Source organism: Balaenoptera acutorostrata, chromosome 17, assembly GCF_949987535.1.
Source record: "Balaenoptera acutorostrata chromosome 17, mBalAcu1.1, whole genome shotgun sequence".
In the NCBI taxonomy this organism is placed as follows: Eukaryota; Metazoa; Chordata; class Mammalia; order Artiodactyla; family Balaenopteridae; genus Balaenoptera; species Balaenoptera acutorostrata.
Genome location: NC_080080.1, coordinates 67551647 through 67570595, shown reverse-complemented (window position 1 = coordinate 67570595; position 18949 = coordinate 67551647). Strand labels below are relative to the sequence as shown.

General features: G+C 42.7%; 1 protein-coding gene across 7 annotated transcripts in view; it reads right to left on the bottom strand.

The window, feature by feature from the left end:
* The window catches only part of NCOA2 (nuclear receptor coactivator 2), a 275517-nt gene that overhangs the window by 43673 nt on the left and 212895 nt on the right, over window positions 1-18949 (bottom strand). For all 7 annotated transcript variants that reach the window (XR_009005784.1, XM_057531960.1, XM_057531965.1 and 4 more), the window contains exons 5-11: window positions 16958-17061; window positions 12758-12935; window positions 10017-10205; window positions 7560-7661; window positions 7126-7269; window positions 3555-3702; window positions 455-1709 (exon numbers count right to left, since the gene is read on the bottom strand). Coding sequence is in view for 6 of the 7 variants with exons in the window: in XM_057531960.1 (XP_057387943.1) it covers window positions 455-1709; window positions 3555-3702; window positions 7126-7269; window positions 7560-7661; window positions 10017-10205; window positions 12758-12935; window positions 16958-17061 (2120 nt within the window). In the remaining variant the exon portion in view is untranslated. The remainder of the gene's footprint in view (window positions 1-454; window positions 1710-3554; window positions 3703-7125; window positions 7270-7559; window positions 7662-10016; window positions 10206-12757; window positions 12936-16957; window positions 17062-18949) is intronic.

Here is an 18949-nt window from a genome sequence, read left to right as displayed (position 1 = left end):
CCACGCACTAATGTAATGGACTTACATTTTCTAATAATTGAAAAAAAAAAATCAAAAGAAGAGTATCTTGTGACACGCGAAAACTGTATAAAATTCAAATATCAGTTTGACTGAAACATAGCACGCTCGTTTGTTCCTGTGTAGTGTCTAGGGCTGTGTCTGCAAGCCAGGGGAGGAACTAAATAGCTGTGGTAGACAGTGTGTGGCCTGCAAAGCCTGAAATATCACCACTCGACCCTTTACAAGATAAAAGTCAGCTCTATAACGACGTCACTCTTTGCTAGACAGAGTGTTTGGAACACGCGGCCTCAGTGAGAATTAACTCTGTTTCAAAGCAAGAACAAAGGAGAGGACTTATTTTTATCCAGTCACCTGAGGCCTCAGAAGGCCCCTGTGGAGAAATCCCTGATGGCTACGGATTAGTACACTGGGGAGGACACAGGACAAAACTCACCTGGTCACCGGGCTCAAAGCTCATCTCCTCCTTCTCAGTTTTCATCGTGATTAATTTCGTGTTACTGGCAGGGTCTGTCTTACTGTCCAGTCGCTCCAGTTTGGGGGTGATTTCCGGTAAACCGATATCTTTAGTATCATCTTTATCGAGCAGGTAGCGAAGTAGTGCATTCTCTTTCTTCTTGGGGCTCACTGGCTCCTGCTTAATAGTCACCTCGGACCCAGGAGCTGTGCTGCTGGCCTCCTGGCTCAGCTCTTTGCCCGTGGCTTCCGCTGTCAGCTTCGCCAAGTCCACGGGGGAACTGCTGTCCTGCAGGAGTCTGTGCAAAATCTTATGCTTCTCCTTGAGCGAGGTTCCGTGCGTCGACCCAGAGCCAGGCAAGCTGCCCGTGGAGTCCTTGCTGGTGTCCGACAGAGCGCCAGGCAAGGGCGAAGGCTCCGTCTGGTCGGATTTGGTGGTTAGCAGCTGCAGGAGTTTGGTCTGCCCCTTGCCGTCATGCAGTCTGCCCTGCCCGTCAGGCCTCTCGCCGCCCCCGGCCTCGCCGGCATCCTTCTGCTCCCCCGGGTGGCAGCTGCTCTCTGCTGGCCCGGCTGGACCTTCCGAGGGCTCCCCGTAGAGTCCGAAACAGTCTTTGGAGTCTAAGCTTCCCATCTTGCTGAGCGGGGGAGGATTCATATTCACCGGGGAGTTTTGCAAGTTGCCCATTTTGAGGTCCGGCGAAGCCAGCGACGAGCCCAGCGAGACCCCGTGCCCCTCGCTGAGGGCCTGCAGCGCGTTGAGGGAACTGTTGGTGTAGCTATGGCTATTTCCTGTGCTGCTGCAAACTCCCACGGGGGAATGCAAGCTTCCTGCGGGGGAAAACTGACTGGGGGGGATTCGAGGGCTTCCGGCCACGCCAGGGCTCATGCGATGCCTCGGTGAGAGCATGGAGCTGGGCTGTCCTGGATTCAGGCCCGGGCTGCCTTGTGAGGGGCTGTTCATCTTGAGTGCATAGTTACTACCCTGAGGAGTGGCCGCCGGCATGCTCGACACGTGGTTCATTCCCCCGGAACCACCAAACCTGCCCATGGGCATGCCCATTTGTTCCTTTGGGCCGTTCATGGGGAAATTTATATTGCTACTTAGGGTCATGTCCTGACCGGGGTTCCCACTGCACATGGCCTGATGGGCAGGGCTGCTAGAGCTAATTGGATTCAATGGCTTCCCCATCGCTTGTCCAGTCAGATCCGGATTCATTACACACACATTCTGCTCTCTGTAGGATGAGGAAAGAAATATAAGATAAAAGGGAAGACACTGAGCAAGTTGTTATTAATTTTCGAAAATGAGATCGCCTCATTTCTTTAAAAGAATGAACGACATGGAAGGAAAGGATAATACTTTGATGCAACAATCTGCAATTACGGGCAAGAGTGAACATGCAGCGTTTTGGACCAAGAGGGATGTTTTTCAGTCCACTCATTAAGACGTCTGTGGTTCTACAGAGGAAGCTGTGTTTAAATTTGACTACTACCGTACTGAAATTATAGTCGCTAGACAAGACATTAGCGGGCTTCCAATTACATAACATACCTTTCTCATCAAACGGCATGTTATCACGAATAACTGAGAGCTTGTACTGTCTGAAAGAAACGACCCAAACAAGTATAGCTGCCTTCAATTACCTGCCGGATTACAATTCCTAACAACAGACCTATCTGTGAGCCTGGAGCTTGATGTGTGCTGCTTGGCTCAAGATGAAGAGTAAACTTAAGAGGGAAAAAAACTTGCCCCTAACTCTTCGAAACTCTGCAAGCTTTAGAGCCAACAAAGTTACCAAAACTGTTTAGAATTAGATTACCTGTCTAACAGATCCCCTGTCTGGGTCCCCCTGGAAGGCGAAGCAAGAGCCTCTCAGGCCACATGGAAGGAACTGCAGATCGTCCCGAGTCTGTGATCTTATTCCCCAACTCGCGGGCAAACCCTACTCCGCTCCTGGTCTCAAAGCAGGTTCGCTGAGCTGGATGATTTTCCAAGCCCTAGGAGCCTTAATTTACAGCTTGGCAGTCACTTGTGAGCTACCAAACGTGTTCACAAACCCAAACAAAACAGGTTTCACAACTTGTCAAACACCAGCTTTCAGTTGGGGGTGAAATGTGGAGCATCTGTAATCACTTTCAAATTGTTTCAGGTTGAGGTCGGATTTATTAACAGCTGGCAAACTGGGCTGCTTGATTTTTTTATTCGTTATAAGAAAATAAATAATTGAGAAATGTAATGAAAGAGAACTCCAGAGCAACTTTAGATATCTGCTGATAGCACCTCATAAAGTTTTACGTAGCACACATGTAAATTTTACATAACTTGAAATACAATCATTCCCCTAAATTTGTGCTCTAAAACTATATGGTTTATGACACTTACTTTAAAATCAACATTCAATTTTCCTTACTTTTATTTTTTTATGGAAATGTTCACTACCCTTCAATTTAAAGTCTAATGTCAAAAAGTTAATTTAAACCTGAGAATAACAATCTAAAGTATTCCTTCTAAGTGTATGTATATTTGAAAGTTTTAGATTTAAACACACAGGAGCAGAAGTCATTCTATGTTCCTGCCCTGCATGTATCACCGCTGGGAACTGATCAATTCTCTTCTCTGATGTAACAGGCAGTCAGTCATGTCAGAGCAAAGTTAGTGCTAGTCTATGTCCTTCCAGCTGGGTTTTAAGATTCACTAGTATTGGGACTTCCCTGGCAGTCCAGTGGTTAGCACTCCGCGGTTTCACTGCCGAGGGCCCAGGTTCGATCCCTGGTTGGGGAACTAAGATCCCACAAGCCGCGTGGCACGGCCTACATAAAATAAAATAAAACAAAATAAAATTCACTAATATTAAGGCTAAAATTCAAAGTGTAGCCCTACTTTGAATTTCAGTATCGGGAGTTGTCTTTTAGCCAACAGTTAATAACAATTTAATTTTAACTTAATTTATATTTTACATGCCTGGGGTTGGTCAACAGAAATGTCTACCAAACCTGACAAGCTCTGGGACGATTTCCTGCTTTTGGAACCTCTCCTCCTGACTTGGGAAGGGCAGGTGGTACCCCAGAACAAGGCTTACCTGTGCAGCATGTGTAACGATATCACGAGCTGAGGTTCGTTAGTAGTCTGAGAGCGGATGAGCTTGCTTTTCGTTTGTGCAGCCACGAGAGTGCCGTCGGACAAGGAGAAACGATAGATCTGACTGAAGGCCAGTCCCTGTCTCAGCACTGCGGGCAAGCAAGGAAGCAGAACGCACGTTTAGAAACAGAATCAGAAGGTGAGGGCAGGACAAGACATAATAACAGTAATAAACTTTGTTAAGTGTATTATTTTCCTACCAGCAGGTTAAACAGAGTTGTAAGTAATATTTCATGACATTAGAACATTATACATTTTTAAAAGCACATTTATCTTTCATTCAAAGTACCGATAAATTCAATATACTGTTTTGTTTTGTTTTTTTTCCCACAAATGAAGCTTGGACCCTCAAACTACGTTCTTTTTAAAATCGTCAGTATCATGGCAAAACAGAGTGTAAACAATTTATTAGCTCAAAGCAAGCTTTACAATGATTTGTCTAAAATGTTAGGAAACAATGCAATGCATAAACATGATACCTCTAAAGGGTACAATTTGCCTTTAATTTCTCTTCAAACTAATACAGTAGTAAATGTTACAGTAAAACTTATGCCATTGAATATATTCTCCGAATATTCATCTTGAAGTTACGTACTGTTTACTCCATTATCTCACACTACTATTCCCCAATTCTGTTTCTCGGTGTGTAAGAAGTATTATTTCTGTGGTCAGGATAACAGGAAGTAAAAGATAAACAATCACAGGAATCTTTTCAGAGAAAAAAAGGCTAAATAGAAAACTGAAATAATAAAAGTACAAATCTTAGTGACATGGAATTGGTTTAATGTCTGGATAAAGAGTCAGGCGTTTCCATTTTCAAGACTATAGCAGAAAATATAACACTAGGTTAAAATAATTTCTCTTAAAATTTCAGATTTATCTTTAAAACAACTGTATTTTAAAATTGTCAAATACTGCATATTAAAAAAGAACACTTCAATTCAGAGAAAAAGGAGCCATACAGTTTAGTTACCTTCTAAACCATTTTAAGAAGACTACCATTTTCTACCACATAATCCTCAGCACAAATTTTGCGGGCTGACTAGTTAGTCCCAAAGTGGCCAAGCACATTCATCATTCCACAAAATTACCACAAAATTAGAGAGAGAGGCAGACAGACAGACAGACAGTCAGACAGAGGTAGGTGCTGACACACAACGTGGATTCAGATTTTTTGGTAAAATTTCACTTTGAGCAATTTCCCTGATGAACACCCCTGCAGTTCCAGGTATTTAGGGACATGCAGTATTTAGGTATTACTTTCTGCCACCAACTGCTGCATGATTTCTCTGAAGTGGTGGTACTGGAAATGAATTACTGTACATACATGTATCTTGCTTTGTACACTAAGTATGCCACTAAAAGGTGGCATAAATACCATTTTTATAATAGGACCCATATTTCCGATGGCTTATAATTTCAGAATTTTATCCAACCTTGGCTGTGATCCCTCAAGATTTTCCATTTCCATTTGGTCTATATCAAACACCTCTGCTGAGTAGATTTGTGTCAGCAAGCCCCTGAACGCATTCAGGAAGCTCCTCCATGTAAACAAAGCCTTCCAGTAGATTTTTATTCAATGCAAATGATTACCTTCAATCTGACTTATTTCACACATTTGGATGAAATGTATTTTATACATTGCGGAGTTTCCTTTCAGTGGGTCCCATCTGTTTAAACCTAGCATAGTGCCTAGTACATCTGTGTAAACCCTTTTGTAAGGAATCACGAAGCCACAGGATTAAATGTGGGGCATTGCTACTCAGGGCCCAAGGACACTGAACACGGCTGCTGATGGAGATTTCTTATTCTTTGTCACTATTCTTTTTATTTTAAACCAGATCTAGTGAAATGGCAGGTTAATTATTGATTTCTGTCAAATGTACCATCTTTATTTCCTCTTACTCTTTCCCACTTACAGAAAAATGCTGGAAGACACAAATTGTTGGATTGTGTGCTTATTTATTTCTAAGAAATAAGGATGAAGAAGATAAACAGGATGAATAAGATGAGGGAAAAATAAGGAAATGGAAAGAGAGGTCATTTACCATGACTTGTACTTTTTCATAATCAATCTTAAAAGCATAAAGTTTAAACATACAAACACTCTTGGTAAATGCCAAGGTCACGGATGCATGTTAAACGGAAGATGACCAACTAAAACTTGATATTCAATAATGAGTTACAAATTTTTTCTGCAAAAATGCAGACGATTTGCCAAACTGAGTCATAAGGCACAGGGCCCCCGTCCCTCACAGGCAGTGTGGCCCCCATAGAATCCACGCCCATAACCAAGCGCCCCTGCCAGGACATGCAGGGTCCACGAGAGGAGAGTCAGAAGACCAGAAGGAAAAAGTGTCTCCCTCCCCCATGGAGTCCTGCTAAAGAAAGGAATTTTTTCTTTGTTCTCACCAATTTAACAAAAACCCAGAATGCACTTGAGAAAAAGTGATGCTGCAGAAAGAACCATGGGAGCAGCGCAGTGGTGAAGTGATGGCCAGGACGGGCCTCAGACCCAGCTCCGGAGCTGACACTTTTTAAATTAAAAAAAAAATTTTTAATTTATTTATTTGGTTGCACTGGTCTCAGTTGCGGCAGGTGGGCTGCTTAGTTGCGGCTCACGGGCTCCTTAGTTGCAGCACACGGGCTCCTTAGTTGTGGCATGCAAACTCTTAGTTGCGGCATGCATGTGGGATCTAGTTCCCTGACCAGGGATCGAACCCGGGCCCCCTGCGTTGGGAGCACAGAGTCTTAACCACTGTGCCACCAGGGAAGTCCCAGGAGCTGACACTTTCTAATGGAAGGCTCCTGAGGCCATGTCACCTGTGTCAGCTCCCCACTGACAGCACAAGAGTCAAACGCCCACTTCCTAGGTGGGCTGTGGCGGTCAAGGGGCTCACGGAAAGAGGGACAATGCCAGGCAAAGGCCAGGTGCTCAAGGAGGGCTGAGTCTTGGGTTTAGTTCCAGGTGTCCTATTAACTAACTGTGCGACCTCAGACAAGTCACTTCATCTCTTTCTAGAAACATCTGGGCAGTCTTCAGTGGTCGTCATCCGGAAGGAGGGCTTGGGATCCCACTGTCGCCTCTAACAGGAATTCACCTGCTCTTGCAAATTTCCTTTCATTCTTATTTCCACAGTGTCCTTACGATTCAGATGGTATTTCTTTTGCTGTTAGAGGGGACACCTCAGTACGTTGTTTTACACATCTAGAAGCCGTAGCAGCAAAGACAATGATCTCTTTCCCTTTCCTGTCATCTGTCTTTGTGAGATTATCATGCCCAATTCGATTCCCTTCATCACACTCTTAGCCTTACAGGTTCTCCTATTCAATTTCCCTTCAGACGGCGACAATTCTGGGCGAGACGATGCCAGCACATACGAACCCAAAGAGTCACCAGATCCAAGTCCCCGGAGGTGGATTCAGCAGTCACTGTTTCCGAGAAAGCTCTCCTAAAAAGCAGCGGTTGAGCAAGATGAACCTCGGGAAAAGCACCGTTTAGAGGCGGTTACCTTCATGGTGATGCCTCTTGGCGTGCGACGCAGACTCCCCTTCGTGCTGCGCGTGGAACTTCTGGATGCACCTCCTCACCAGGTCCTCCCAGCCCGGCCTCATCGCTGCCCGCATGGTGCTGGTGTCCAGCGACGTGATCTTGCCTAGCAAATAACAGCAGGCGTTACACCTACGTACTGATCTGTTCTTTACAGAGATAAGTACACCTTAAAAAGGTAAAAATTTATTTATTTGGAATAGGCAGCACAAGTGCATGGACCAAAAGGGTAGACGGTGAAAAGGAGTTTTCCCCCCGCCCCCGCCTCCAGCTCCTCCACGCTTCTGCCCCAGCAGCAGCCACTACTACCAGCTTCTTCATAATTTTCTAGACCCATTCCCTGCATTTACAAACATGTAGGTATTCTAGAAGGATTTCTTTGGCAAGAAAATTTACCTTGGAGATCTTGGCGAGTAGTGAAACTTTCTGATGAGGGAAGAACTGGTCTCTCCTTCATGGGGACTCTTCTAGCCACACAAATCAAGCAGGACTGCAAATCTTCAATCACATACATTGATGGTTATCATATCAGGCTTTTTTAGTGTTTCAAACAAGATCAAATGCATTTCTGACAGCACAACCTTGCAGATCAACAAGGGAGAGAGCGACGAAACACTATGTACCCAGGCTCCTCCCCTGAAGTGGGAAGCAGCTGGGGGCGGATGAGCTCGGGGAGCTGAGGATAAACCGCTGAAGCCACACGACACACGTGATAAAAGCACATCCACCATACCAGAGTCAACCATCTGAAACCATCTCCCCAGTGGCGGAAAAGAATGGAATCCTTTCTTATTAACTGGCTGATAGTAACAGCCAGCTGAATTCATAAGAAAGCACACAAGTGATGAAAACTAAAAGCTGATACTCTGTCGAGGGTTTGCTCCTTGAGTCTTAGGTTCACCAAGATACAGGAGAACTAGATATACCTTCTACCCAACTATGTCAATGCTCCTACAATGGCAATATGCAATTTAAGACGAAGTATATAAACAGAGTCTAGACTCAGATTCGGAGAACAAGTCCTAGAAAATGCAGTGTGTGCCAAGTCTAGAGTCTTGGCCACGGCTAGGTTCTCACGCAGCTCTAAGCATTTATTCCTTACCCCACTTCAACTGTTTTATGTATCTGTGTTCACTTCTGGAGAACAGGGAGGATGTGTTTTATCTTGTAACATGCAGAGCACACTGCAAGCCCTTTCAACTTCAAACATGTTGGGGAAAAGGTTGATTTAAAAAGTCTCTTCATATCTTATGTCGCTGATTTATGATTGTTCCCCTTTAAATTCGGGAAAGAAGTTCTTTAAATATATCCAGTAATAGTGAGTATCACAAAAATAAATGTAATCCTTGTCCTCAACATTAATAAAACCTAAATATTTGAGCACTTACTATGAGACAGACACCTTTCTAGCTGCTTTATAGGCTACTGATTCATTTAATCCTCTTAACAACTCTATGAGGCAGATACTAGCATTATCTCCATTTAACAGAGGAGAATCCAAAGCACGGAGTTTCAGTAACTTGCCCAACATCACACAAAACTTTGGGGAAGCCAGGATTTGAACGTGAGCGCACCATGCCTCAGAAACCCTACTCTTATGCTACACTGTGTAATCATTCGGAATCAGATTTTAAATGTACAAAAATGTTTAAATAAATATATAGCACAAAATCATAAGTCAGCTCAGCTGTAGAATACGGCTTTAGAATATTATCACAGATGGATGTATTAGCAACACTTACTCTGTTGCATACAGGAGAATAAAATCGCTTGACATTCCGTATCTATGTAAAAACTTAATTTTGAAAGCTATGTATCATCTGTGACAGCTCTATTAACTTCCTTTCCAATAAAATTTAAATTAAAAATTACTTACATATTTTTTTAAAAGAGGATTAACTATCTAGTATTGAATGCCAATCACGGCTCAGGCATGTTCACTTAATCCTTATTACGCTGTGATACTGGAATTGTTGACTTCACTGGTTAAGAGAGTACACGGATGTTCGGAGGTCGAGAAGGTTTTGCCCAAAGTCAGAGCTGGTAAGCGGCTGATTTAGGAGCTGGCCTGCCTGATTACAAAGCCCACGGTGTTTCCACTGACTGATGGTCCCCGGCTCCCCTGCTTCTGCTACACACGCAGAACGCGTTCTTCAGCACTGTCCCATGTCACAGACAGTGACACGCGGCGGCGTGGAGTGGCTTGCTTGGAGGGCGTAGGGGGTGGACACTAGGTCAGCACCTCTTTAAAGGTAAAAGCCTATGAGCTCACAGTCTGGAACCCTTTTCCCAATCCCCACTCCCGTCTCCATCCTCTCCTATCCTGGACGCAGCATCCATAGACAAACCATATGAAATCCATTAATCCCTTGGAAGTATATGAAAGATGTTATTTGTACCATGTGTGTTTTTCCAGGGTGTGGCTCAGAGCTTGTTACAGACATTCACAGGAGCCTAGGATCCCCGAGAGGTTCAACACTAGTGGACGTGCTCCAGCAGGGTAGCTGCTGGCCACATGGGGCTATTCAAACGAAAACTTAATAAAATAGACAATTTGGTCCCCAACTGCATTACTGATATTTCAAATGCTCAGTAGCCACACGTAACTAGTGGCGGCTGTGTTGGACATTGAAGACACGTAACACTGCCATCGTCACAGCAAATTCTATTGGATCGTGCTGTTTTAAAGACTTAATAATTGAATTTATCACAAAAATTTGTTAAGTAGGTGAAAAGAACAAAGAAACTGCCTCTACATTTTTCTTTGTGTGGCCTCTAATTTCAGATTATTAAGTGTGAAAGAAGTAGCACAGGAATACATGATGTAACATATCCCAGAGATTTGGCCCCTACCTTCTCCTTCTTCTTTGATGGACTTTGGTTGAGAGACAGCAAAGCACTGCATAGTTTCATATTTCTGATGTACTTCCTGGTTTTCATGACCTTCCTCTTCTGAATCAGGTAAAGGTTTTACCAGCATCCGACAATTGAAAGTATGGCTGTTCCGCCTGGGAGGTTCGCCAGACCAAGCTCCCCCGTTCACTGGGCAAAAGGCAAAAGCAACCCGACAGTGTAAAGAAACTAGCGTCAGACTGGCTTCTGCCTAATTATCAGAACGATGTAGGAAACATATGGTTATCTTACTTTTATATAGTGCTTATACTTTTCTAAGTAATTTCAAAATCTAAAGGGGAAAAATTATTGGGTTAATTCTTGGGAATTTCAAATGTCTTTTACACACTTCTTACTCTTCACCATGACTCTTTCCCTTCAAGTGCAGGCCCTGATTGCTGACCAGCCCCCTCTTACCCATCTAACCAGACCTTTCACGTTGCCCAGCACAAGCCTCCCCGCCATCACCTTCCATACCCAGTACCACATGGATATCTTTGCACCTGCTACCTTGTCTAAAAGGTCCGGCTGCCTCTATGTCTCCCATCCGCATGTACTCCTGCTCTACGGCTGAGATCCTTTAGATACTTAACCAACTGCTCTAGGCATCCCACACTGCCTCTTCTTACTGACCTTTCTTTCCTAAAACTTAACTGAAATTGTACTGTATATTCTGTAACTTGGCTGTAGTTTTTTTTTTTTTTTTTTGCTTCGTGCATATTTCTTCATAAGACTGAGATGATCTTGAGGATACACTGCTAATGTCATTTATTTCTTTCCAACGAAATACTACTTCACATGTCTTCTATTTTAGTATCAATACTTAGAAACATATATATTAATTCAAGAAAAAGATGAAAGAGAAGAAAGCCCTCTTTTTTTGGGGGGGGAGATGCATTAGAGAAATCAAAGAGAGAAATAAAATAATGACTGATTTTGAGAATTTAAGGGTGTTTACAGATCACCAGATCAGCCTCCTCATCTACAGATGAGAAAACTGATGTGCAAAGAAATATTCAGCTTCTAGAAGAGCTGGAGTCAGAACCGACCCTACTTCTCACTTCGGTGCCCTTTTCTTTACTGTCGCTTGTGTTTTATCTAAAAGATATTAGGACCAGCAGGACGATGAAAGAGGGGAATCAGAAAAAAGGGCCAGTCATAAGACAAGCAAATGCACTCTCAGAAAGTCACTAGTTAGAAAACGCTTAAAAGGACACCTAGGCGAACACAATGCTAACCCCACAGGCACTGGGCTGTAGAGGAAGAAAGAAGGAAACAAACCCTAGAGAGAAAAGGGAAATATCAAGTGAACCACAGGAGGCTGTTTTACAAGCAGGGACCACAGCTAGCTTTATACAGATGTCTGAGAAGTTTATTTTACCATCAGCATTCTTAAAAGCTTATTTACACAATGAAGACTACATAGAGTAATCAAAGAAAAAAGTTCTTGTTCACTCAGGTTAATACGTAATTTGCAAGTATAAAAAAGTACAATATAAAGTAAGGCAAAGAGCTCTTTAGACAAGTGAATTAATAATAGTGAATTAATAAGTATAGGTCTTCTGAGGAAGTCATAAAATTACTGAAGAGATTTGAAAATACTAGTTACTTGAAATAAGACATCCCACTTTCTTGTTCATTTACTAGAGAATATAATGGAAGAACCTCACACGTATACTTTGTATTACTGCTGCAGTCACTCTGAACAAAGGGTTATCCTATTAAAGAAAAGCTAGCCACAATGGAATGTGAAAGGACCTTTTCCTATTTACCATGGTAACAATGAGACCAGCTAGCATAAACAGTTTTAAGAAAAGGAACAGAAATACTTGCTAACTCAGGACTTGACCTTATTCTCTACTAAAATATGCACTCCTTTTTACCCATGAAGACATTCTCAGCAACATGAGCTTAAGTGAGAATATAGAAAAAGAGCCACTTAGTAACTGGGAACAGCAATGCTCTAGAGCAGCCACTGAGGTGGGCCCACGCTGTGAATCACCCGCTTTAAAGTACGGCCCTTCGGAATCACGGACACTCTCGGATAGCATCTCCAGGTCGAGATGAGGAAGACAGGAAGGGGAAGCAGGGAGCGGGCGTGGAAGGGCGGGGGGTGGGGGTGGGGCCCTTGCCACCCGCAGGGCCACTGAGGAGTCCTGTGAAGCCCCAGAGCCCATTTCGGGTTCCCAGGCTGGGAGCATTCGAACCTCCACACGCCACTTGTTCCTCAGCATTTTATTTTTAGAATGTCGTATACACCCACATCATACCCTTCACCAGCAGGACTCAAAATAAACTGAATCTCAAGCTCCTCGTGACCTTCTGCGTCTTAGGTTGTCACGGAAGAAAAGGACAAAGCAGAGCCGACGGGCACTGGATTGGGCGGGAGGCAATCGGCAGCCTCTTAAAAAACAACCAAATAAATCCCATGAAAACAGTTGCCATGTGCCTACTCTCCAACTGCATTATTTTTACTTACTTGAAATATAGGGTCAAAACGATCATTCATTCAAGACCAGGACCTACAGATGTCCTTTTCTGCCTGACCTTGAAGCTTACACAGTTAACACAAGCATCTCTAAAAAATTACCCAGTTACTCTTATCCCCAGCGGACAGAATATAGTTCTGTTTTCTGCCCTCTGGCCAAGACACTGTGCGTGTGGGCAGGGGCTGAGGAGAGACCCAGGAGACACTCATTTACCTATGGACTTTGGCAGCAGGTTTTTGACGAATTCAGTGTGGTCCCCAACATGCAGGATGCTATATACGCTTTTGTTCATCAGCTCTTCCTGGTTATACCTTAGGTACTGTGTCACATTCTCTGAAACAAACACAACGTTGCCTTCCAGGTTCACTACAAAGAAGAACCCATCAAGGGCCTAAGGGAAGAGGCACAAATTGTGTTAGAAAGGAGGCAGCATAAAATCACATCCGACTGCTAAGAAGGGAGTGGCCCCTTTAAGGGAGACATAATTCACGTGTGGGGAGAAGGGTGATCTCTCTTGCACCACTCCTATCATCCAGAAACAGTTAACACATATTCTCTTGCTGAAATGAGTCCATCTTAGTAAGTGGAGGAGAGACTACATAAGGGTTTCTTGTCACAAACTAAATGACAAACAGTCACTCTGTTAATTCATCAGGAGATAATTACTGCCACGTAAAAGTATACAGGCATTTATCTGCATTTTCCAAATGAGATTGATGTACTCCGTAGGGCCGAGAACAACTTTTATGCTAGTGATCCAATACTGAGTCATTTTTTTGTACACTTCCTCATGGAATACAATGGGAAGGAGAGGTCATTGATAATTTTCCCTCAGTTTAAGGATAAATGCCAAGGAAAAAAATCAGAAAATTTTACTACCTTTAAAGCTTCCAAGGCTTAAGCGAAAATAATTGAAGGTGATCTCAGACCTTTTAAGGAACACCAATCCTTTATTGTTTGGTGTAAATGGGGAAAGAGTCTGGGAGGTGTGTCTCTGATGTGACAAACCAGTCTTCCTGGGGACCTCAGGCTGAGATACAGCCGGCACTGTCCTGAGACTGCACAGGGCCTTGAGGTTTAGGTTTGTAACAGGGAGGACTGGAAAGTTAACTAATCACGCCTGGCTCTATTACTTGTTCTCCAAGTTGTCAAGATGCAGGTTCCTAAATCACCCAGATAGCAGTAGCATTTTTCCTGTGATGGGTGCATAGCTCACTTTGCTGTCATTCCAAAACAGATTAGGGAAGGAGATGAAGGACCTAGGATCATTTCAGGAAATCAAGAGGATAATAATAGATATAGACACGTTTACTGAGCCTTAAACACACAGTGTTGTTTTAATATTTACAATTCTGGAAGGAATGTTTTCCCTTTTCCAATTCACAGAGGAGGAAAAAAACTGAGACTCAAAGAGGTTAAGGGATTTGCCCAGGCACTTGCAACTAGTCAGCTGGGTTGCAAATCCAGGTGGCTGTGACTCCGAAGCCCATGCTTTCAACTACCACGCAGCACAGTGCTCTCCAGTATTTACCCAGCCCATCTTCCTATCATGGTCGCCTGGGTGACGCAAAGGCCGGGAGCTCAGTGAGTTTCTCTTGGTTCCTCCTCCTTTTTCTTTCTGATCCTCACTTGTCAGAGCTGTTGCATGGACCAGGGGAGTGATCAGGGCTAGAAGAGGCTTGATACTGACCAGGCATTCCTTGGGCCAGGAACACGTGGACCACAGAGTTCATGCCAGTTTCTTCATGCTGTGTATTTACTACTATTTTAACACGAATGTTACATGGACACACCAGTATGACAAAGTGTATGAATGGGGCATAAAGTGTTTACTTTCTCTCTAGTTTGTTTTTTCCTTAAGTTATTATTTAACAGGCTCCTATTTTGTGAGCTTTCTTTGAATATATTCCATCTTTAATTCTATTTTCATGACAAAACTAAGCGCTCTCTCAAATTAGAACTGACCATAAGGCACCAATGAAAAGCTCTTAAAAATATATATTTAAAAAAAAACACCATTTGGTTTTAAGTTTTTCTTAAATGTTCAGTCAGGTTTTCCCAATGGTATAAACAATATGCAGGACAAAGCAAGACTATGTGTAAACAGCCTTCCACAGTATGTTGGCATCAACTGTTGGAAACCTTGCGTGAGTGTGTGTGTGCGTGTATGCGTGTGTGTGTGTAGGACAGGAAGTCAGTTGATTAGTTATATACCAAATGTCCTTTTAAACTCATTGCTTAAATACATATTCAACAGGGATTGTCATAATTATATTACCTGTTGTTCACTTTTAGAAGTGCATGTAGTTTCCTGCTGCTTTGTACCATGCTAAAAAGACTGACTGTGGCATAATATAACTGAAAGATGAAATTCTTTCATCTTATAAAACTGTTTGTTTTTTTAAAGCTCACTATGATATGCTCTGATGAAAAAAGCTGACATTTGGTTTCGTTGCCTAGCAACCACTATGCTATGATGTAAGCATGAGTGTGCATCTATGCCTAGAACGGCTCAATGAGAACAAGTTTTCTCCGTTTAGATTATTACATGCAAACAGGGATAAAGATGCAAATTCAAACCTTAAGTCTCTAGATTCAAAGCGTTACCTCTCACACATTTAGCACTGAAGTCCTGCTGAACAGGTGCTTGCTCAATGCACTGAATTCTCAGAAGACTATTTTGAAACAGTGAAAATGTGGATTTATTTGATCTTACGAGATAAGGTCCACTGATATCCAGCAATCTGATTTCTGCAATTAGTGAACTTACTCTCAAAAGGCTTGAGTCATAGCCTTGTGGTTACTGCAAGCATTTCTTTTTAGAAGCCTCAAAAATCTTCCCAAGAGTTTCCACCCTACTTTAATTTCCCCCCATATAAGGAATAAGCACAGATATATGGGCATTTCCTAATTGTAAAAATTTAGATTACCATCATTTCCAAATGAATTTTGTTTCTAGTTCTTTCATCTAATTCTAAATAAACAGCCCACCTAGTTAAGAGTTTTCTCATCTGCTTCTAAGAACCAAGTGGGAAGTAGCACTCTCTGGCCTTCCACTGCCTCGTGAATTCGGGAAAATCAGGTTAAGTGTGTTTTTGCTTCTTCTCTGAAAATTATCGTTAAATGTTTTCAAGCCAGTGATAAAAGAGATATAAGCAAGGGCCAACGTGGGGTCATTTAAAGTCTTTTGGCCAGCAAGGTCAGACCCAAGGAATGAATTCTGTCATTTCTAAACATAAAGACCGGGTCAGACAAGCTTTACATTTCTTCTGTGTCCCCCCACCCTCCGATTATATGGTAGATTTTCACAGAATTAGATTTTCTAAAAATAAAAATCATCTTATGCACCAACCGAAAAAAAAGGGGCAATTATTGGTGATCTCTGCTTTAAAAATCCTAATTTCTTATATACGTGCAGCTGCTGCAAGATAAGTGATTCTACAGTGGCAGTGCTGCAGAGCTTCTGGCCATGCGGTAATTTTCAATCTCATCATATCATCAGCAGAGTAAATTATCCTGAGAACTGACATAATTTATGTCTCAGGGCTCCTCTGCTTCTTGTTATATATTCACTGACATTTTTTCCCTCATCTTACCATAGCCTACATCTTAAATTTTAATTCTGGAATAGGTACAGCAAAGGACTTGGTGTTTAGTACTGTACCGGTTAATAAAATAAGAAAGCGGGACTTTACAAAATCTAGATAGTAGTCTGGTCATAAAACTTCCTAAAGTTAATAAAGAAAAGGCAGTTACGACAATTCATTACACTTGTGATGCTTAAGAGTTCTGCCTATTCCTTCAATTTTCGTCTTCATGAAATCAATAAACTAGTTGAAGTAACGTAAGTAACAGGCGTAAACCTCCTCTTTAAAAAAATTTTTGGCTGCACCATGGGGCACGCGAGACCTTAGTTCCCTGACCAGGGATGGAACCTGTGGCCCCTGCAGTGGAAGCACACAGTCTTAACCACTGGGCCGCCAGGAAAGTCCCGAGTAAACCTCCTTTGGTCCTCAAATTTTAACCTGTATATACAGGCATATGGACATGCATATATGAAAACCTAAGAATTCTGGGAACGTTTCAAACCACAACAACATCACAGAATTTAACAGGACTTGTGAACACGGTTTTCCAAAATGAATGCTCAACTGACAGTTAAAGTTGGTCAAATTTGTATTCTAATCCACTTAATTTAATTCTGTATTATCAATTCGAAACGTATATAAGCTGGAATCCGGAGTAAAATCTAGATACATATTATTAATAGTAAGCTCAAGAGGTCAGCAGTACTTCAACTTTAAGAGTGAGAATTAAGTGTGGATTCTCCTTAAATTACATTCACTTGAAAATTAAATGGAATAATGGATAAACAACATTGTGAGATACAGAACCAAAATGAGGGTGCACTACCTCAAGCATCATAGGCCCTAGTGCATCCTTGTCGATGACACCCTGCCCGGTAGATGACACGTCTGACTTCTGCACTTCATCTATGTTGGCGGCTGCTGCTTTCTCTGCAACAAACACAAGTGTGAATTCAACGGCAGTGCTCTTTCCAAGGACAGAGTGACACAGAAACATTTTTATTGTAACGATTTCAAAAATCTCCAGTGGGATCAGAGCCAGCTATAAAAAAGTTAGAGTACATCCCCACCACCACTGCACGGGAGAAACTGCTGGAAGCCGGAGCCGGAACATTAACTTTTCCCCTCCAGAACCCTGTGGCTCAGCCCCTTTCATGCCGCCGATAAAATGACTTTAGGGGTTTCATGCCAGTCCCTGACAAGCATTTTTTTTTTCTAGATTGCAAAACTGCTCTATACCGCGGCACAATTAGTGCCGCCTGCAGAGATTCCCCGAGCTGGGATGACCCGGGGCCTGTTGTTCAGGCTTCGGGAAAGAAATCAAAGATGCATTTGAAGGAGGAATCAAAACGCGTCCTGACCACTGCGGCTGCTCCCACGTGACAGTCCCCTGGCTCTTGTACTGTCCCACCTCTTGTCGCCTTCACATTTAAAGTAACCAGAAAGACTGGCCCCTGTCTGGTGGAAGGTGCCTGACGAGGTAAGGCAGAGAGAGCGGCACCCTATCAAGCACTCGGAGAATTTCAACGGCTGCCCTTTTATCTAGTCCAGAGGTGTGGACTAAAACGTCTCCCCACGAGGCCTGGGAAGACATTCCATCACAGAAAAGTCTCACGGAGGAAGCAGATGCACAGTCATCAATGTACATATGCAAACGGGTTATTTCAAGAACACCAAGAAAAGTTCAAAGTACAACAGATACATCCCAAAACGTGCTAGGAAACGACACAAAACAATGCGCCAGTTATTTGTCCTGAATAAATTATATCCTTGTTTACACTGCACGTTATCACTGTAATTAAATGCAAGTAAAGAAAACTGTAAATCAATTTAGTACTCAGAGTCAACTTGCTTTCATGAACTTAGTAGACTCGGCTTCCTTTTTTTTCATAACAGAAGATTTTACACAGTATTTTGAAAACCTGTAACGTTTAATTTGTACCTGGGAACCTAGAAAGTAATTAGGAATTACACAGGCCCTCCAAATCTTGCCGCTCCCTGATGGAAAACGTCCACATGCATATCTATCAGTGGAAAAGGGAAGAAGGCCTGTGTAGTTCAAGTCTAAGCTCAGCCACTTAGTACAAGTCAGAGCACGTCATTGCAACTTTTTAAGGCCTTAGTACCTGCCTTCTCGCGTCACGGCCCGTGACAGGAGTAAATGGGATGATGTGTAAAAAACACTTTAAAAACCAGAAAGGAGTTTACAAATGTAACTTACTACTAGCACAGCTGTCTTTTTAAAAATCTTTTTTTAATTTTTAAAATTCATTTTTATTTTAAAAAAATATTTATTTATTTATTTAGCTGCGCTGGGTCTTAGCTGCAGCATGCGGGGTCTTCGTTGTGGCATGCGGGATCTAGTTCCCTGACCAGGGATTGAACCCGGGCCCCCTGCATTGGGAGCGCGAAGTCTTAACCGCTGGACCACCAGGGAAGTCCCCGTATCTGTCATTTTTTTAAATTGGAGTATAGTTGCTTTACAACGTTGTGTTAGTTTCTGCTGTACAGCAAAGTGAATCAGCTGTAGGTATACATATATCCCCTCTTTTTTGGATTTCCTTCCCATTTAGGTCACCACAGAGCACTGAGCAGAGTTCCCTGCGCTATGCAGTAGATTCTCATTAGCTATCTATTTTATGCACAGTAGCGTATATATTTCATTTATTAGCTCTCCCTTACTTAGTTCCAAACGCAGAACTTAGAAGCAGAGAGTATCTGCTTTTCTCAATGACTCTGCGACGTTCCTGATTCACCTGCTTAGATCTGAATAACTGTGACCAGCTATAGATAGAGATATAACCTGTCTGGTAGCCTT